The following is a 17,006-nucleotide window of genomic DNA, read 5'->3' on the forward strand; positions in this document are numbered from 1 at the left end:
TCAAACCCTTCAGGTACACACATATAAATTTCTTCATCTAAATTTCCATAGAGAAAAGCAGTTTTAACATCAAATTGCATTAGTTTGAGATTTTGTTTGACAGCTAATGAAAATAACAAACGTAAAGTTGAATTACTTACAACTGGGCTGTAGGTTTCTTCATAGTCTATACCTTTTTCTTGGGCAAAACCTCTTACAACTAGTCTCGCTTTGTATTTTCCGTTATCCTTTCTTGTTATGTTAATACCCACTTGTTACTTAGGATCTTCTTGTTTAGTGCTCGCTTTTTGTCAACCAACTCCCACGTTTCATTCTCAATAAGGGAGTTTTTCTCATCCTCAATTGCTTGTAGCCAATTCTTTTTATCTGGTCCTTTGATTGCTTCTTCATATGTCAACATCACAAAATCTTTATATCTTTCAGGAAGTTTAGTTTTTCTTCTTAGTTTGATGCTTTGTGTAGTATCAGTATTACTTGAACTTGGCTGTTCTTCATTGATTTCATTTTTGTCTGAAACCAACTCAAACTCTACTTCATTATTACTTATCTCACTTAGATTATCTGCACTCTCAATATCTTCATTTTCATTTTCGTCTTCTTTCTGGTCATTTTCATTTTTTAGACTGTCATCGTCTTCAATAATTGTTGTTTTCTCCTGTTCTTTGCCAACATGCTTGCTTTTGTACTCAACGAATTTCACATCTCTTGAGACTTTTTATTTTCCTAGAGCGTTCATCCCATATCCTATATGCATTCAGACCATATCCCACAAAAATAAATGATTCATTTCTGATATCCAACTTTCCTAAGTTAGGCCTGGTTATACGAGCATAAACTTTGCTGCCGAAAATTCTTAACCTTGATAGATCTGGTTTTTGGCCATACCATTTTTCACATGGTGTAGTGTCAACTGACTCACAAGGACTTCTGTTTACAATGTATGCGGCTGTTCTTATAGCTTCTCCCCATAGCTCTTTACTTAGTTCTGAATCAAACAGCAGTGCTCTTGTTTTTTCTAAAAGAGTTCGGTTCATCCTCTCAGCTTTGCCATTTAGCTGTGGCGAATAAGGAACAGTGTAGTCTACTACTATACCCTTTGTTTTACACAAATCTTGGAGATCCTTTGAAATATATTCTCCACCATTGTCACATCGGATCTTGTGAATTTTTAAGTTCTAGCCTCTACTTCTGCAAAATATTGTTTTACTGCATCAAACACTTCATACTTGCCTTTTAAAAGATAAACCATAGTAAAGTTTGTGTAATCATCAATAAATGTAATGAAATATCTTTTACCATCATGAGTACTTGGTTCTACTGGTCCACATACATCAGTGTGAATTATTTCTAGTGGTCTTGTTGCTCTTGTTCTTTCAGTATTAAAAGGTAACCTTGTCTGTTTAGCCTTCAAACAGACTTCACAAGTCGTTCTTCTATCACAGGTCTTCAAACATTGGCCAGACAATTTTATACCTTCTGACATAGAAATGAGTTTATTTAAACTATCAAAACTAATATGTCCCATTCTTCTATGCCACAAAATTACACTATCATCCACTACCGGTTTACTTGTTTCCCTTTCTATTAACTGAGCATTTAAATTACTATTAATATCAAAGATCTTCATTGTGAACAATCCATTTGAATTTTTTATGCCTTCCAACACTTGATCTCCAGTTTTTCTAAGTCCTATCATAACTTTATTTTCAGAGAAAGTAACCTCACCACCATTATTAGTTATTGCAGAAACAGACAACAAGTTTTTACCGAGTTCAGGAACATATAGCACATTATTCAGGATACATTCTTTGGATTTTACAGTTCCACTCGTTGAAGCTAACATGGTTTGATTTTTCTTAGCAACATATATTTCAGAAGAAATATTTTGTTTATTACTTAACAAATCTTCACAATTTGTCATATGTGAAGATGTGCCTGAATCAACAACCCATTCAGATACAAAGTTTACAGTCCCACTATTACCCCGAACATTTTGTCCATCATCATACTGTAGCGGACCGCTACAATAGCGCAAGTCACGTGACCACGATGCGCGCGCAGTCGACCCGGGTAGGCACGCGCAGCGAACCAAGAGACGAGTACAGTGTAGTGTCGAGCGCCTGGAGCTGTACATCTAACTGGATAAGTAACTGTAGCCTAAGATGTCTAGCTAATAGAAGTAGGGGTTGGGGAAGGGTGTAGGTTAGGGCAGGAGTAATTAAATTATGTAACTTATTGGATTCTAGAATGGTCGTGGTCTGGCAATTAATATCGTAAATTAGAATTCACTTTTGCTAAGTCTAGTAACCTTTTTCACGAATTAGAATAAGTCCATATATATATATTTCTCTGTTCATTATATTATAATTAGATACATTAAGAACATAAAAGCTGGCTGTGATAGGCAGCTAAGGTAATATTGTGCACTTTGACGAGTTAGATTAATTCCTTGCAATAGAGTTGGGTTAGGACAGGAAATGTGCGTGATTTGGCAGTGGTTAGAGGAAGATATATAGGGCCCAGGTATCTTCATTTACACTCATACTACTCCACATCATCACATATTGGTAGCAGAGCGTCAAGATCCGGCCAAAAATGCAATTTTAACAGAAATAGAATAGATTAAAACGTGTCTCAGACCAGCCAAGTGCTTTGTTCAGACAGGAAATCGACAGGCTGCAGGTCGGCACCACGTGGCGACCTGGAATGCACGAGCATGCATAGCTAGGCACGTCATGAAATGTGAATCAATATCATTCAGTTTATTTTATTTCCAAGGAAAATTTAAAAATCAATTTTAATGAGAATGTTTTAATTTCAAAGTAGAACTAGGAAAACTTTGATGTTTTTTATTAATATTTTACCAAACCAAGTTGATGAATATATTTAAATGCATTTATGTAATCACTCACGAGTTCGACATCAAGTCTGAAAGGCAGTAATTAAACTAAATATACCTCGACGACAAGCCGAATGAGTGTTTGATGAATATTTTTATTACCGAAAGCAAAATATTAGGAGTCAAAGTGCACATCAGTATAGTTTACAGGCCACGACCAAAAAATCAAAATTCAAAATTGGGGGGAATTTTAAATTCATTTGTATGTCACCTCCCCAACCCCAAAAAGTCATAAATATCCCCAAAAATTTTTATTTCATAATTTTTACAGCCGAAAGGGTACTGCAGTGAATTAATTAATGATTAAAATAGTATTTTAAAGCGTAGTCTGACATATTTTAGTTGTAACTCATCACCTTAATTTAAGTTGTGTTTAGAATTTAAGTTGTTCAGCAAAGTTTTGATATTTGAGGTGGGCTAGTGGAAGTTGAGAGTCCATGTCATTAATAGGCCAGACGGACTTAGAACAGAACTGGAATGTTAGATAACAGAAGTTCAAAGATAAAGCGACGATTTAAGGCCAGATTTGTTATTTCCAAGCAAACATACACGATTTAAATATACATTACAAACAGTTATTACAGGCTCATCTTAAACAAAAATACAAATAAATATATAAAATAAATATAAAAACAGAAAAACATTTAAAACGTAAAAAAAAAATATATAATAATAATAAATGTAAAAAAAAATGTACTACATAATCAAAAGAAAGCCAAGAGCCTGTTAACAACATTTGCTTGAGTAAATCGTCACTTCGCAACATTTCAGTCAATTTAGGCCGTTAATTGACAGTGTTGATTCCTTCTGAATCGAGCCAAAACCACAGAGTCAATTCATTGTTCACATTAACAAATTATTATCTTACATAAAATTTCATGTAATTTAGTACAACAATAACACAACAATCAGTACAGCAATAGATGTCAGACATAAAATGCATTACAGTTTTATATTTTACAGTTCACAAAGTTTCATTCACTCGCAGCGACCTTGAACATGCAGGCCCGACACTACAACCAAACAAAAGAATTCCGACATACCGACATGCCATTACCCTGCTACACTCTTTCGACCACCTTGATACCGTAATATGATACAAATTCAAATACTCGGCGATTCACTGACTAAACGTCTGGAATATTTTGTTAACCGAGAAGGTAGTAAATTAAAATTAGAATACAGTATGGGGATTTCAGGCGCAACAATTGGACAATTAAAGAAACAAATTAAAATCACAAATCCATATTTCAACAGTGAAATACCATTATTGTTGTGGATAGGAACCAATGACATATTCAGCAATACATCAATAACAATGGTGACACAGCAATATGTATCATTGCTCAGGGTAATCAGGAAACGTTATCTAGGCAGCAGGTTGATACTGTTAGGATTACCATATTTCCCTAGGTCAGAATATACACCACACACAATAGATAAAATTACTCAATTCAACACATTTTTACACACATTGTCAAATCAAAATACCCAACCAATTTTTCTAACACATGTATTAAATTCAAATAAGTATTATTTACACACATATAGGCACTCAAATCGTAGGGATGACATACATTTGAACAATATAGGGAATCAGATCTTAGTCAAACATTTGACACACCAATTGCAGTAAAATACAATCATTAGGCAAAATTCACACCTTTTTTTTAAATAATTCCTCTCTTTTTGTTATTAAATTACAATTTGCCCGGCCCAAACTCTTCCCACCTGTTTGGTAAAATAGTTGATATCAAAAAGGTTTTTAGGTCTTGAATTTTTTTACTATTCAAATAATAGTAGATCAAGGCAAGATGTCCAAGATTTACGAGTGGGAAACAAAACCCACAGGGGTATCATGGATACGAGATTTTGATGCGCAAAGCGCAATTCTACAGTGCGAGAAGTGGGGCTTAACCCCAGCCAAGACACTGGAAGAAAATAGGGTCATTTTAAAGAACGCGGTGACAGCGCAAGTGCCAACGGTACCAGACACACCAAAACCCACGGAACAAAACACACCCATCTTAGCGGATCAGACGGCGGAAATGATTAGAATCACAGCCCAAGCCATAGGCGATTCAATCGCTCAAGCTTTATCTCAAAACAAACCAGTAACACAATCAACACACACCCACACAAACCCGAGATTAGTCGACGATCTAGCGTCGAAAGCTCCCAACTGCGACGGCACTGACACAAGCAAATTGTTAGCCTTCTTGAAAACGGCCATTCAAATTGAGAAATTAAAGTTAGCCGACGACAAATCAATCACAATAGCATTGTTACACAAAACAGCAGGGCAATTAAGGGATATTTGGACCATGGCATTACAGGAGAACTGGGAGGTCAAGGGTAAAACAATTCCTACTATAATTAGTACCTTTCTGCCAGAAAGGGCAAAACAACAGCTCCTGACTCAAACAGTCTATAGGGTACAAGGTCAATTCGAGTCACTTTCAGATTTCATTATCCAGGTGAAAGAATCAGCAGAAATCCTAATACCAACAGAATACGACTTACTGGAGGTAATATTGACAGGTATAAACGCGACAAATAGGGCACGTCTTGCGGGATTCCCGCCGCCGACCAAACTTGATGATTTAATAGCGCTTATCCCAAAATTAGAAGTTGTGAGACAGTTAGAGGAGGGTAACAACTCGCAATCACGCCGATGGGAAACCAGAACAGAAAATAATAGGCAATTCACACCTCAAAACAGGCAATTTACACCTCAAAATAGGCAATTCACACCTCAAAATAGACAATTCACACCTCAAAATAGGCAATTCACACCTCAACATAGGCAATACACACCACAATACATGCAACAGCCACATGGGCAACCAAGATTCCCACATCGACCACACATGCAGCCAAGTACATACTATAGGACACCAGTGCATAACAGTGCATATCACGGCGCACCAAGGCAGGTCAATGACCCCACACACTACCGCCCGCCCACCGACACTACGAACCAACACACACCTACACACAATACACAGTTAAACTCCAGAGGAGGCCGATAATTGGCGCTCTCGCACCTCCGACACGTCATAGCGCCTATTCACACACAACAATCAACCTAGACACACACACACATAGCCATAAAAACAAAAATGCTCCAAACTTTCCTAAATTAAAAACATGTACAATACCAATTTTTTTCGGCGACATTGAAACAAATGCACTCATAGATACAGGTTCTACGACGTCAATTTGCTCACGATCCTTTTTTGATACAATCAAAAATAATCACTTAATTACAAAATCAATCACTCCGATCAATCAATTCGCTATTTCAGCCTCAGGCGACAAGGTAATTTTCTCACACATGGCAAAGCTACACTTTAAAATTAGACACTTCTCTTGGACATTCAGTTTCCTAATAGCACCTAAATTACCAATAAACATTGTATTAGGGTTAGATTTCCTCACAAAAACAAAAGCAATCATCGACGTGGCGAATCACAATGTAACATTTCCATACGGTACAAGACCGGTCATGGCCATATTACACACAGACCAACACGATAGTAATCTACAGGAAGACAAAACTTACACCTTGGGCGATAATTTGACACCAAACCAGATACAACAAATACACAAATTATTACAGTCATTTCCAAACACAGTATCGAAACGATTAGGGCAAACAAAATTGATACACTACGACATAAAATTAAAATCTCAGCAGGTTGTAAGGAGTAGGCCGTACCAATTCGCACCGCCAAAGCTCGAAGCATTACGAAAACAAATCGACGACCTATTACAAAAGGGCGTGATAAGACCATCATCCTCCGAATACAGTAGTCCAGGATTTGTAGTCCCCAAAAAAGGAAACAAAACGCGATTTGTAGTCAATTACAAAAAGCTCAACGACTTGATTAATTTAGAGTCCACGCCAATGCCAACCGTCGAATCAGCATTTCAATATTTAGGTCAAGCGAAGTGGTATACACTATTGGATTTGAACAGCGCATACATGCAAATACCGTTGACAGAACAAAGCAAAAAATACACAGCATTCGTCGTCCCATTTGGGGAATTTGAGTTCAACGTGGTACCATTTGGATTAGCCACAGGATCACAGGTTTTGACAAGGTTAATAGATAAAATATTTGGAGACATAAAATACAAATACATTTTCAATTTTTTCGACGACTTGGTAATTTATTCAAATGGGTCATTTTCAGACCATCTCAATCAAATAAAGGAAGTAATAACTAGATTACAAAACGCAGGTCTTACGATCAACCCAGAAAAAATGACTGTAGCATCTAATCACATCGAATTCCTAGGCCACATTTTTCGCAACGGCACAGTTACATTTGACACACAAAAAATTCAACCAATTCTTAACTTCCCAACCCCCAAAAATGTCAAACAGATTTCTAGGCTAATCGGGATGACAGCGTATTACGCGAGGTTCATACCGAATTTTTCACACATTTCGGCACCATTAAACAAACTCAAACGCAAAGATACACCATTTGAATGGGGCTCTGAACAGGAAGCCGCCTTGCAAAGTATTAAAAAAGCTCTAACGTCGCAACCAGTTTTAAGACTCCCAGATTTCAATAAAAAATTCATCCTACAAACAGATGGTTCAGGCACAGGACTAGGAGCGCAATTAGCACAGGAACACGAAGGTAGTTTATTACCAGTAGCCTACGCGTCGAGACCACTAAGCAAACACGAAGTAAACAAATCCACAGTTGAATTAGAATGCCTAGCAGTCGTGTTCGGATTGACAAAATTCCAACAATACCTCGAACACAGGGAGTTTACACTTCAAACAGATTGTTCAGCATTAACTTGGCTTCTAAATCATCCACGACAAGTAGGTAAAATTGCGCGATGGATAACATTCATTAACTCTTTCCAATTTCATTCTGAGCACATAAAAGGCAGTGATAATCCAGTCGCCGACTGTCTATCTAGGTTATACGAGGACGCCGACACACAACCAACAGTAGTAACACTAAACGATGACACTAATACACATTCAGTAAACATTTTGATGAAAATTCCAGAAGCTTTCAAAAACATCGACGAACATCAAAGAGACGACCCCACGTTGATCAAAATTATTAGGGACCCACATAGAAACCAGGCATATACAGTAAAGGACGGAGTGTTAATGCATTTAGCACCCGGCCAAAAGACACCACGAATAGTACTCCCCACGAAACTAATTGACATGATTTTCACATACTACCATTTAGCACCTACATCAGCACACCTAGGAATCAAGAAAACTATACATAAAATAAATCAATTTTTTTGGTCACCAAATTTAAACAAAATAATAGCCGACAAAGTCAGAACATGTCTCTCTTGCCAAAGATCCAAACAAGCTCCGAACACCAGGGTAGGCGAATTATCATCCGATCTAGCAACAAAACCATTCCAAAAAGTGTACATTGACTACGTAGGCAAACTTCCTAGGACAAAGTCAGGCAACTCATACCTACTATCTGTGGTGGACGCATTTTCAAAGTTTGTAATTCTTTTACCAGCTAGAAACGCGACAGCTGCCACCACAACTACACTTCTCACAAAACACATATTCTCACACTACGGTTTCCCGCAATACTTAGTATCAGACAACGCACCATCTTTCAAATCAAAACAAATGAAGGAAATGTGTTTAAACTTCGGAATCAAACACATATTTACATCACCGTACAACCCAAGCGCAAACAACGTAGAGAGAGTCAACAAAAATCTCAAAGTTGCTATGAGAATATATCACAATTCCGACAACCAAACATGGGATCAAAACATTCATTGGTTTCAAATAGCATTCAATTCCGCTCAACATGAAAGCACCGGTTCGACACCTGCAAGCTTATTTTTGGGGAGAGAAATAAACCATCCACTACAATTAGCCTGGGATTTAAATAAATTAATTGGGGAAGAACCTCAACCAACCACAGACAATCGCTGGCAACATGCACTTGATAACCTACGGAAGGCAAGAGAAAAACGCACACAATATTATAACAGCGGTCGTCAACCCAATCCTTACAAAGTAGGCGATTGGGTAATGTATAAAATGCACCCACAGTCCAAAGCAATAGACAACGTCAATTATAAACTCCAATACGCCTGGTCAAAACCGTGCGTGATTGACAGTTTCTCATCACCAGTGTCAGTAAAGCTGGTAAACCCCTCAACAGGTAAGATTGTGACAAAAGCCCACATTTCACAATTGAAACGATTTTTTCAACCAATTTATTAAATAAACGTCGTCAGAGTGCACAATAGAACCTTAGCCTAGTTTAATTAGTTATAAGTAAACATCTAGCAAGAAATCTCGAGTAACTTGACTGACTACAACAATACTTAGAAACAATACTTCTCAACAATACGGTACACAATACAACCCCGGCACCGGCTGATAAGAGTGTCGAGAGTTGAGTCTAAGGCGTGTCTTTACCGAGGGCACGCTTACAGTTCTAGGCGCACTACTTGGCCGGAACCGGGAAACCAACAACAACAATACATGGCAAGTTGGCAGCGAAACACGTCATAGTGTTTGTAATTAATATATGCATTTCAATACCCCAGTAATCAACAACCTTTTCAATCCCCTTAAAACCTACAATCTGAGCAAAAGACTAATTTTTTTTAAGAAATTTTTTATTTTTAATTTGCTCAAATTGGCTATGACGGGAATCGTTCGCCATAACACATTCTTATGACAGATTGCAACTGTCATATGAATAGTGCAGCCGACAGCTTACTTATGACAACAAACACTCACTAACAGTACTGGACTGAAAAATGACAACACATGAACGAGACAACTGACTACAGAACAAGCTAGACTTTAAACTATGGTAATTAGGCTAAGTAGAACTAAGTAGAATTAAGTAAAATTAAGTATTTCTGTATTAATATAAGCAATTTAATCGCAAAGGTAAATACAACATTTCATAAAAAGTATTAAGTAAGTAAAGTCATCCACGTATATTAAAATAAGATATATGGTATTTAGGCGTAATACAATCGTTATCAAAGTAGATAACAGCGCACAATACAATCCATATGTTTGTAAATAAAAGGCAGAATTCTGAGCGTAGAAGAAGAGTTATGTACTATATATTTGTGAAGGGTAATTTAAATGTTTATTATGTGTTATACACTTGCATGCGTTAAAATACAATACAAAAATATATAAATATATTTATGTTGCTGAGCGACAGAGAAGAAATGGACTAGTAGGAAACAGACAATAGCAAGCGCCAGCCACGAGATAACACTGCCGTTATCAGTACAAACATCTGTTCCATTCAAACCTCTACTTCCGCCCTATTTAAATAATCAAACCAAACACTGATCAATCCTTCACATTGAAGGAACATATTAAAAACAATATTTATTTAAAAAATTAAGTTGTGCTAAGCCGTCGGTGGAATAAATAATTATTATTTAATACCTCTGTGCATAATTCTTGGTAATTGGCACTAGAGGAGCTTCGAATGAATTTACACTTACAATAACACTATCATTCCTTACATCAACCAACAGACTTTCGAAACTCCATTCAACCATGAATAGCATCCAAGCTGAAAGAGTGTATAATGTGTGTCACACTAGTTAATTAATTAATTATTAGTAAATCAACAGAAATTTAGTAATATATCTCCCAGTCAATCAAATCCATAGCATTTAAGTAGATAAACATTAGATTTTTTCCCTTTTATACTCAGTAAATTAAATTCTTTTTTTTAAATTAAGTAGAACAATTTCTTATTATTAGTAAATTCATTTAGATCATAAGTATCAATAGTAAACTTAAGTAGAGTAGTCGCGATCAATTTTTACCGAATATCCAGGGAATATATCAGTGATAACTAACATCAAAATAATTAATCATCAATCAAAACAATCTCCAAATTCACATCTGAGTAAACGTATCATCAACCTCATATCAACTTCAAAACCCAACGCATTTCATCCACCATTAAGAGGCGTCCAGCGATATAATTAGCGCCCCGAATTTAGTAAGGGCTCAAGAGCTAATTACGAAATTACGTCACATCACATCACAACAGTATACCTTCAAGAACTTCAGAACACTACTCCAGCTTCATTCATCAGTTTACACAACTTCATTCTTCATTCTTCATTCTTCCAACTACTCAACTTCAAGAAACTCATCAAACTTCAGCAACCTTCCATATTTACCAGCAATTACCAGCAATAACCAGACTTCAATACATCCATCTAATTTCATCAACCTTCAGTATTTCAACAACATTCCCAAATTCATCATCAATCATATATCCAACTTCATCAGCCAACAGATCTTCTCAACCCAACTTAATTAAATCTATCACTGATATACGCCCGCCCACATTTCTTAGAGCAGGTTTAGATTAAGCAATCCCACCAAACATAGTTATAAGAAATTCATTCAAAACCATAGTTACCTTTAGTTTATAAAAAAAAAAAAAAAAAAAATAGTTAATAGTTTATAAGCAAGACCGACACACATTATAACCTCAAATGAGTCAAACCAAAAGGAGTGCAGAAAACTGTTGGAACATTCCCACACCGACACCGATGTCACAACGACACAATCTCACGGCGAGCACAATAAAAAAAAAAAAAAAAAAAAAAAAAAAAAAAAAAAATTTCTTCGTCCTTCATCTTTCCCAAACCCCAAAATCACCCCAAAACTAGGAAAAGAAAAAAAAAAAAACAACCCCACCGGGGGGAGGATGTAGCGGACCGCTACAATAGCGCAAGTCACGTGACCACGATGCGCGCGCAGTCGACCCGGGTAGGCACGCGCAGCGAACCAAGAGACGAGTACAGTGTAGTGTCGAGCGCCTGGAGCTGTACATCTAACTGGATAAGTAACTGTAGCCTAAGATGTCTAGCTAATAGAAGTAGGGGTTGGGGAAGGGTGTAGGTTAGGGCAGGAGTAATTAAATTATGTAACTTATTGGATTCTAGAATGGTCGTGGTCTGGCAATTAATATCGTAAATTAGAATTCACTTTTGCTAAGTCTAGTAACCTTTTTCACGAATTAGAATAAGTCCATATATATATATTTCTCTGTTCATTATATTATAATTAGATACATTAAGAACATAAAAGCTGGCTGTGATAGGCAGCTAAGGTAATATTGTGCACTTTGACGAGTTAGATTAATTCCTTGCAATAGAGTTGGGTTAGGACAGGAAATGTGCGTGATTTGGCAGTGGTTAGAGGAAGATATATAGGGCCCAGGTATCTTCATTTACACTCATACTACTCCACATCATCACAATACGACAAAAAAGACACAGTTTTACTAGCGACATTTAGGTTCTGGCTTTTTCTAAAGTAACAATCTTTTTCATTATGATTTAACTTTTTACATATATTACAAAATAAATTTGGCTTTACATTTCTTTTTTCAAACTTGTTAACAAAATTTTTTACATTTCCACAGGTGTTTGCTAAATGACCAACAGCATTGCATTTAAAACAACGCCTCTCATTATCAGAGTTAGCCCTATTGTATGTAGGCTTCTTGCAGTACTTTGCTTTATGGCCTGGAATTTTACAGTTGTGACAAACAACTTGGAACGCAAGATTTTTCTCTAGGCTTACCTCATTTAACTCACTTCTTGATTCTTCTGCTAACAGTCTCGCTGTTAGATTTGCCAATGTCTTTTCTTCATTGGGCATTGATTCCCAGGCAGTTACAAAATACTTAAATCTATCTGGCAGACTGACAAGAATTTTTGATATTACCATTTTGTCATCAATATCTTGTTTTAAAATTTTTAGTCTATGTGCTATGTTTTCAATTCTACTTATGTGAGAACTTATATCAGAATTAGGCTCATACCTGAGGTTAAAGAATTCTTGTAATAACGAGTACTTCTGCTGCTTTGATTCTCTTTCATAAATATTACACAGCTTCAAAAACATTTCTCTTGAGTTTTCACAGTTAATGATATGTAACATCGGTCCCTTCTCATTAGAACTAACTATACACTTCTGAGCCTTGGCATCTCTTTTAATCCAATCAGCCTTCTTCTTTCCTTCACCCATATCTTCAAGTTTCTCAGAACCATCAACAATACTCATCAAATCACTGGATTGAAATATTATTTTAATCTGAAATTTCCACAATGGAAAAGTTTCAACTCCTTTGAGTTTTTCTACGAAATCATCTTCTTTTACTGATGCCATTGTTAGTCTTACTTTTACTTTTTCACTCACCTTCACTACACTTTAACTCTTAGGGTTTTACTAGAAGATTACTTCTTGTTTTTACAGTTATGGTTGGATTAATGGATTTTTCTGGGCCCATAACCTGTTGACTTAAGTGAAAGTAAATTACTAACACCTAAGGTTTTTACTGTTACAATAATTATCTTTTATTTTACTGAAGTACACACACAACATTTTTACTCAAACATAACTTATTCAACAATTCTCTTTACAATAAAAACAATCCTAACTATTTACACATGATCAGCTGTTACCAACATAAATTAAATTAAATACAGAACAAGTAACAGCAAACATATTATATAAAAACTAGCTGACCCGGCGAACTTCGTATCGCCTAAGTTATAGGTTTCCCCTAAGAAAGTACCGTTACGTTTAATTTTCAAGATGATCTCGTTCGCATCGCTCAATCACGTCCTGGTTGAAGTTCGTTCGCTACGCTCACTCACCTTTTGGTTGGAGCTCGTTCGCTACGCTCACTCACCTTTAGGTTGGAGCTCGTTCGCTGCGCTCACTTGCCTTCAGGTTAGCTCGTTCGCTACGCTCACTCGCCTCCAGGTTGAAGTTCGTTCGCTACGCTCACTCACCTTTTGGTTGCAAATTAGCTGTTGTCATAAATGTAAAAGAAATAATAGTGCTGCACCCTGTTGGTAATCCTTGTAACTTTAATGCTATTGAACATCATAGAACAGAACCAACTTGTTTAATTGAAACAGCTGTTAAGATTCATTAATTCCATTTCTCATAAGGGTAACATGGGAAACTCCAGAGCCACTGGGGCGGAGCCCTTTTAAGAATTTCGAAACGGGAAATAGTTTACGTCCGATTCGCATACCTACAGAATTTACACACCAAATTTCATAACGATCGGTGAAGTCGTTCCGGAGGAGTTTGCAGACAAACACTGTGACACGAGAATTTTATATATTAGAAGAGATAAAATACATTCAACAATTTTTAGAAATTTTTTTATGACATTTGGAAGACATTTCACAATAATTTTCTTCTTATAAGATAAAAAATTCTCGATCCAACAAAACTATTGAAACTACTCAAATCTAATCATAATTTTTCAAAGAATATTCAATTGTTATGTCTTAACATTTCAACTAATAACACACGTTATTGTAGGATGTAGAGTATCTAATTGTTATGATAACACAAACCTTCAATAGTAAGTCTGTTGAGGATGTCGACTGCTACTGCGTCAGCCTCCAACTCGCAACAACTCTCCTTCAGTAAAGTTCCAGAGGTAATCCCTGTAACATAACACTTTATGATTAATACTCAAACAATACATGTAGGCCTATATTTTATGATAAAATATTTAAAACAATGTTAGTTACGGTATAATGGAGACTAGTTGTTCTGCCAGTGCTTCGCATAGGAGCAAGCATAATGAATAATAATGTGAGAATAATGTGGGTCTCAAAATCTACTGTAAAACACAGGTACACACACTTGTCATGCGAGTAAAACAGGCAAATCTCAATTGAACTTATTAATTTTTAAAAATTGAAATATCTTGTTTATTTGTTTTAAGCTGTGTGGCGGAATCAAAAGATAAACTCTGGGAAAAAGTAAACAAAGTATAAACTAAAATAAATGTATCGTAGCTGATAAATCTTCAATATTATTTTATTGTCATACCAGTATGTTTTGTTAGTAAACAAACCTAACTAAAATTCTTTCAAAATCCCTGACATTGGTACATTTAAGACGGTCCCAGGGCTTCGTCTTCAGGGGAAAACCCCTGAAAGTCGTCACGAAATTGATTGTGTAAAAACCTAATCCATAAAATTCTACATGTATGTACCAAGTTTCGGGGCCATCGGTCCAGCAGTGCCTGAGTTTATCACTGCCAAACAAATAAAAAAAATCAAACATCCTCTTTTATACTAATAGATTCCACATTTATAGAAACCTTGTACAACATTAACCTACACCATTAAGGTCAAAACAAAACAAATAGACTTACCGGGAGGGCTTGCGTCTTTGCGGTAAACTACACTTTTAACATTGATGAAACTCATTCCATACAAGTTGTAGTCGATGAAGAACTGGAGAGTAAAAGGCACATGACCCTCGTGGATCTGAAACTTGGTCCCACAAACGGCTCCGTTCTGTAACAACACTCAAATGAAAAAATGCATGAGTTAGCAACAAAAAAAAATGTAAATAAATAAAAAGTAGAACGAGATAATCTGAATTAATCTAGCCTATTTCAAAGATTTAGACTAGTAATAACTAACCATCTATGGATAATAGATGGTAGATAATCAGCTACACAACTACTGTAAAGGTTGTTGGGGTTTTTTTAACCTGTTAACTGTGGCTGCGTGATGGCCGGCCGCTGCCGGGAGCATGGACAGCTAATGTGCTGTTTGGATGAGTGCACAAAAATGTTTCAATTTAGTTTCATCCAATAGGAGTGGCATATTATAGCATGTACTGCATCCCAGTAAGTTGTTGTGGACGTAGTTTTACAAAAACCCAATAGAAAGCAGCACTAAATAAAACTGCTAGCCGGTCCTCAGTATTGCCAACTGGAGGAAAAGCAGGGGCGAAGTGCCCGGATACACCACCAAAACATTCCAAAAAAAACGGGACAATGTCAATGACAAATTGTCTCTGACCGGAGACATGCCACAGTAAATGTGTTAAGTTTTCCTTTTCATAAGCGATCACAAATTAAAGAGGTGATTTTAGTCAGTAAGTTCAGAATCTTACTCATACAATTGTGTTTAAAATTTAGCTTAAAATTTGCTTAGTGGCCATTCTATTCAGTTAAAAAAGCAATAAGTTACAATAGTTTATCCATCAAACCATTACCAATTCTAGAGAGCGCCAGTTTTTGTCACCCTAATATGAGTTATCAATCAAGTGTTTGCAGGAATTAATTAAAATTATATCCAAGAAGCAATTAAGACTACAATAATTAATAATAATAATGTAGCTATCAACAGTAAGAAATAATGTAAGGGTAAGTTAGTTTTGTTAATCTTGCACGTTTTTATTGTAAATTTCTGTGCAATATTCAGCAGAGATTGTCAAAGGTGAAGACTCCAAGTAGGTACCTTAACTTGTTAGTAACCTAAGTCAATAATTAATGTACTTATTTAACCAGATCCACTCAATCAACTCACCTGTAATAAATCACACGCTCTTTTCACAACTAATGGATTGTAGAAAAATATTTTAAAGAATTGATGGTCTTTGCTGTGGTAACCGTAAAATGGCCTGAAACAAAACAATTGGTTTGGACATATTGATCTATTGGTACCTGAAAAGAGGCCAAAATACATGTACACTAACAAAAGCTAAAAAAATACATCCAGCCTATTTTCCACATCATTTCTCTTCTGAGGAGTGTCAACTAGGCCTGAGTTAATATGAAAAAAGAGGAAAAAATACTTGTACTATACTAACAAAAGCTAAAAAAATACATCCAGCCTATTTTCCAGAAAAATTTTGTAGTCAACCACATTCTTGAAGGGTAGAAACACTAAGATATTTAGAATTTTACTTTGAGTCAGTTTGAACGGATAAATAAAAATATATCAAAACATATAATTTTACGTAGGCCTACCTGCCAGAAACCTGGACAATTTTGAACACATGTTGTCTACTAGAATGGGAGGTGTTTTGAGATATGTTGATGGCTTTGTCCAAACTTGACGCCAACTGATACATAAGTCTCCCTGCGTCCTCTTCCCCACCATACGGCACCAGAATGTAGGGGAAGACCCCATGGACGTGTAGGCAGGTCTTGTTACCTACATCAAGATTAATTATGAGTACCGTTAAAGGTTAAGATCATGGTTAGTTTTTCGTTTATTTTATGCTCTCACATAGACG

At 36.2% G+C, this 17,006-nt stretch overlaps 1 protein-coding gene across 2 annotated transcripts in view; it reads right to left on the reverse strand.

The window, feature by feature from the left end:
• The window catches only part of LOC128993214 (DNA polymerase zeta catalytic subunit), a 57,419-nt gene that overhangs the window by 38,043 nt on the left and 2,370 nt on the right, over positions 1 to 17,006 (reverse strand). For both annotated transcript variants that reach the window (XM_054416980.1, XM_054416979.1), the window contains exons 3-6: positions 16,738 to 16,924; positions 16,295 to 16,388; positions 15,127 to 15,271; positions 14,315 to 14,407 (exon numbers count right to left, since the gene is read on the reverse strand). In XM_054416980.1, coding sequence (XP_054272955.1) covers positions 14,315 to 14,407; positions 15,127 to 15,271; positions 16,295 to 16,388; positions 16,738 to 16,924 — 519 coding nt within the window. The remainder of the gene's footprint in view (positions 1 to 14,314; positions 14,408 to 15,126; positions 15,272 to 16,294; positions 16,389 to 16,737; positions 16,925 to 17,006) is intronic.

The sequence above is a fragment of the Macrosteles quadrilineatus genome, unplaced genomic scaffold, assembly GCF_028750875.1.
Source record: "Macrosteles quadrilineatus isolate MER2022 unplaced genomic scaffold, UCM_ALF_1.0 Scaffold_4__1_contigs__length_99947679, whole genome shotgun sequence".
Classification (NCBI taxonomy): domain Eukaryota; kingdom Metazoa; phylum Arthropoda; class Insecta; order Hemiptera; family Cicadellidae; genus Macrosteles; species Macrosteles quadrilineatus.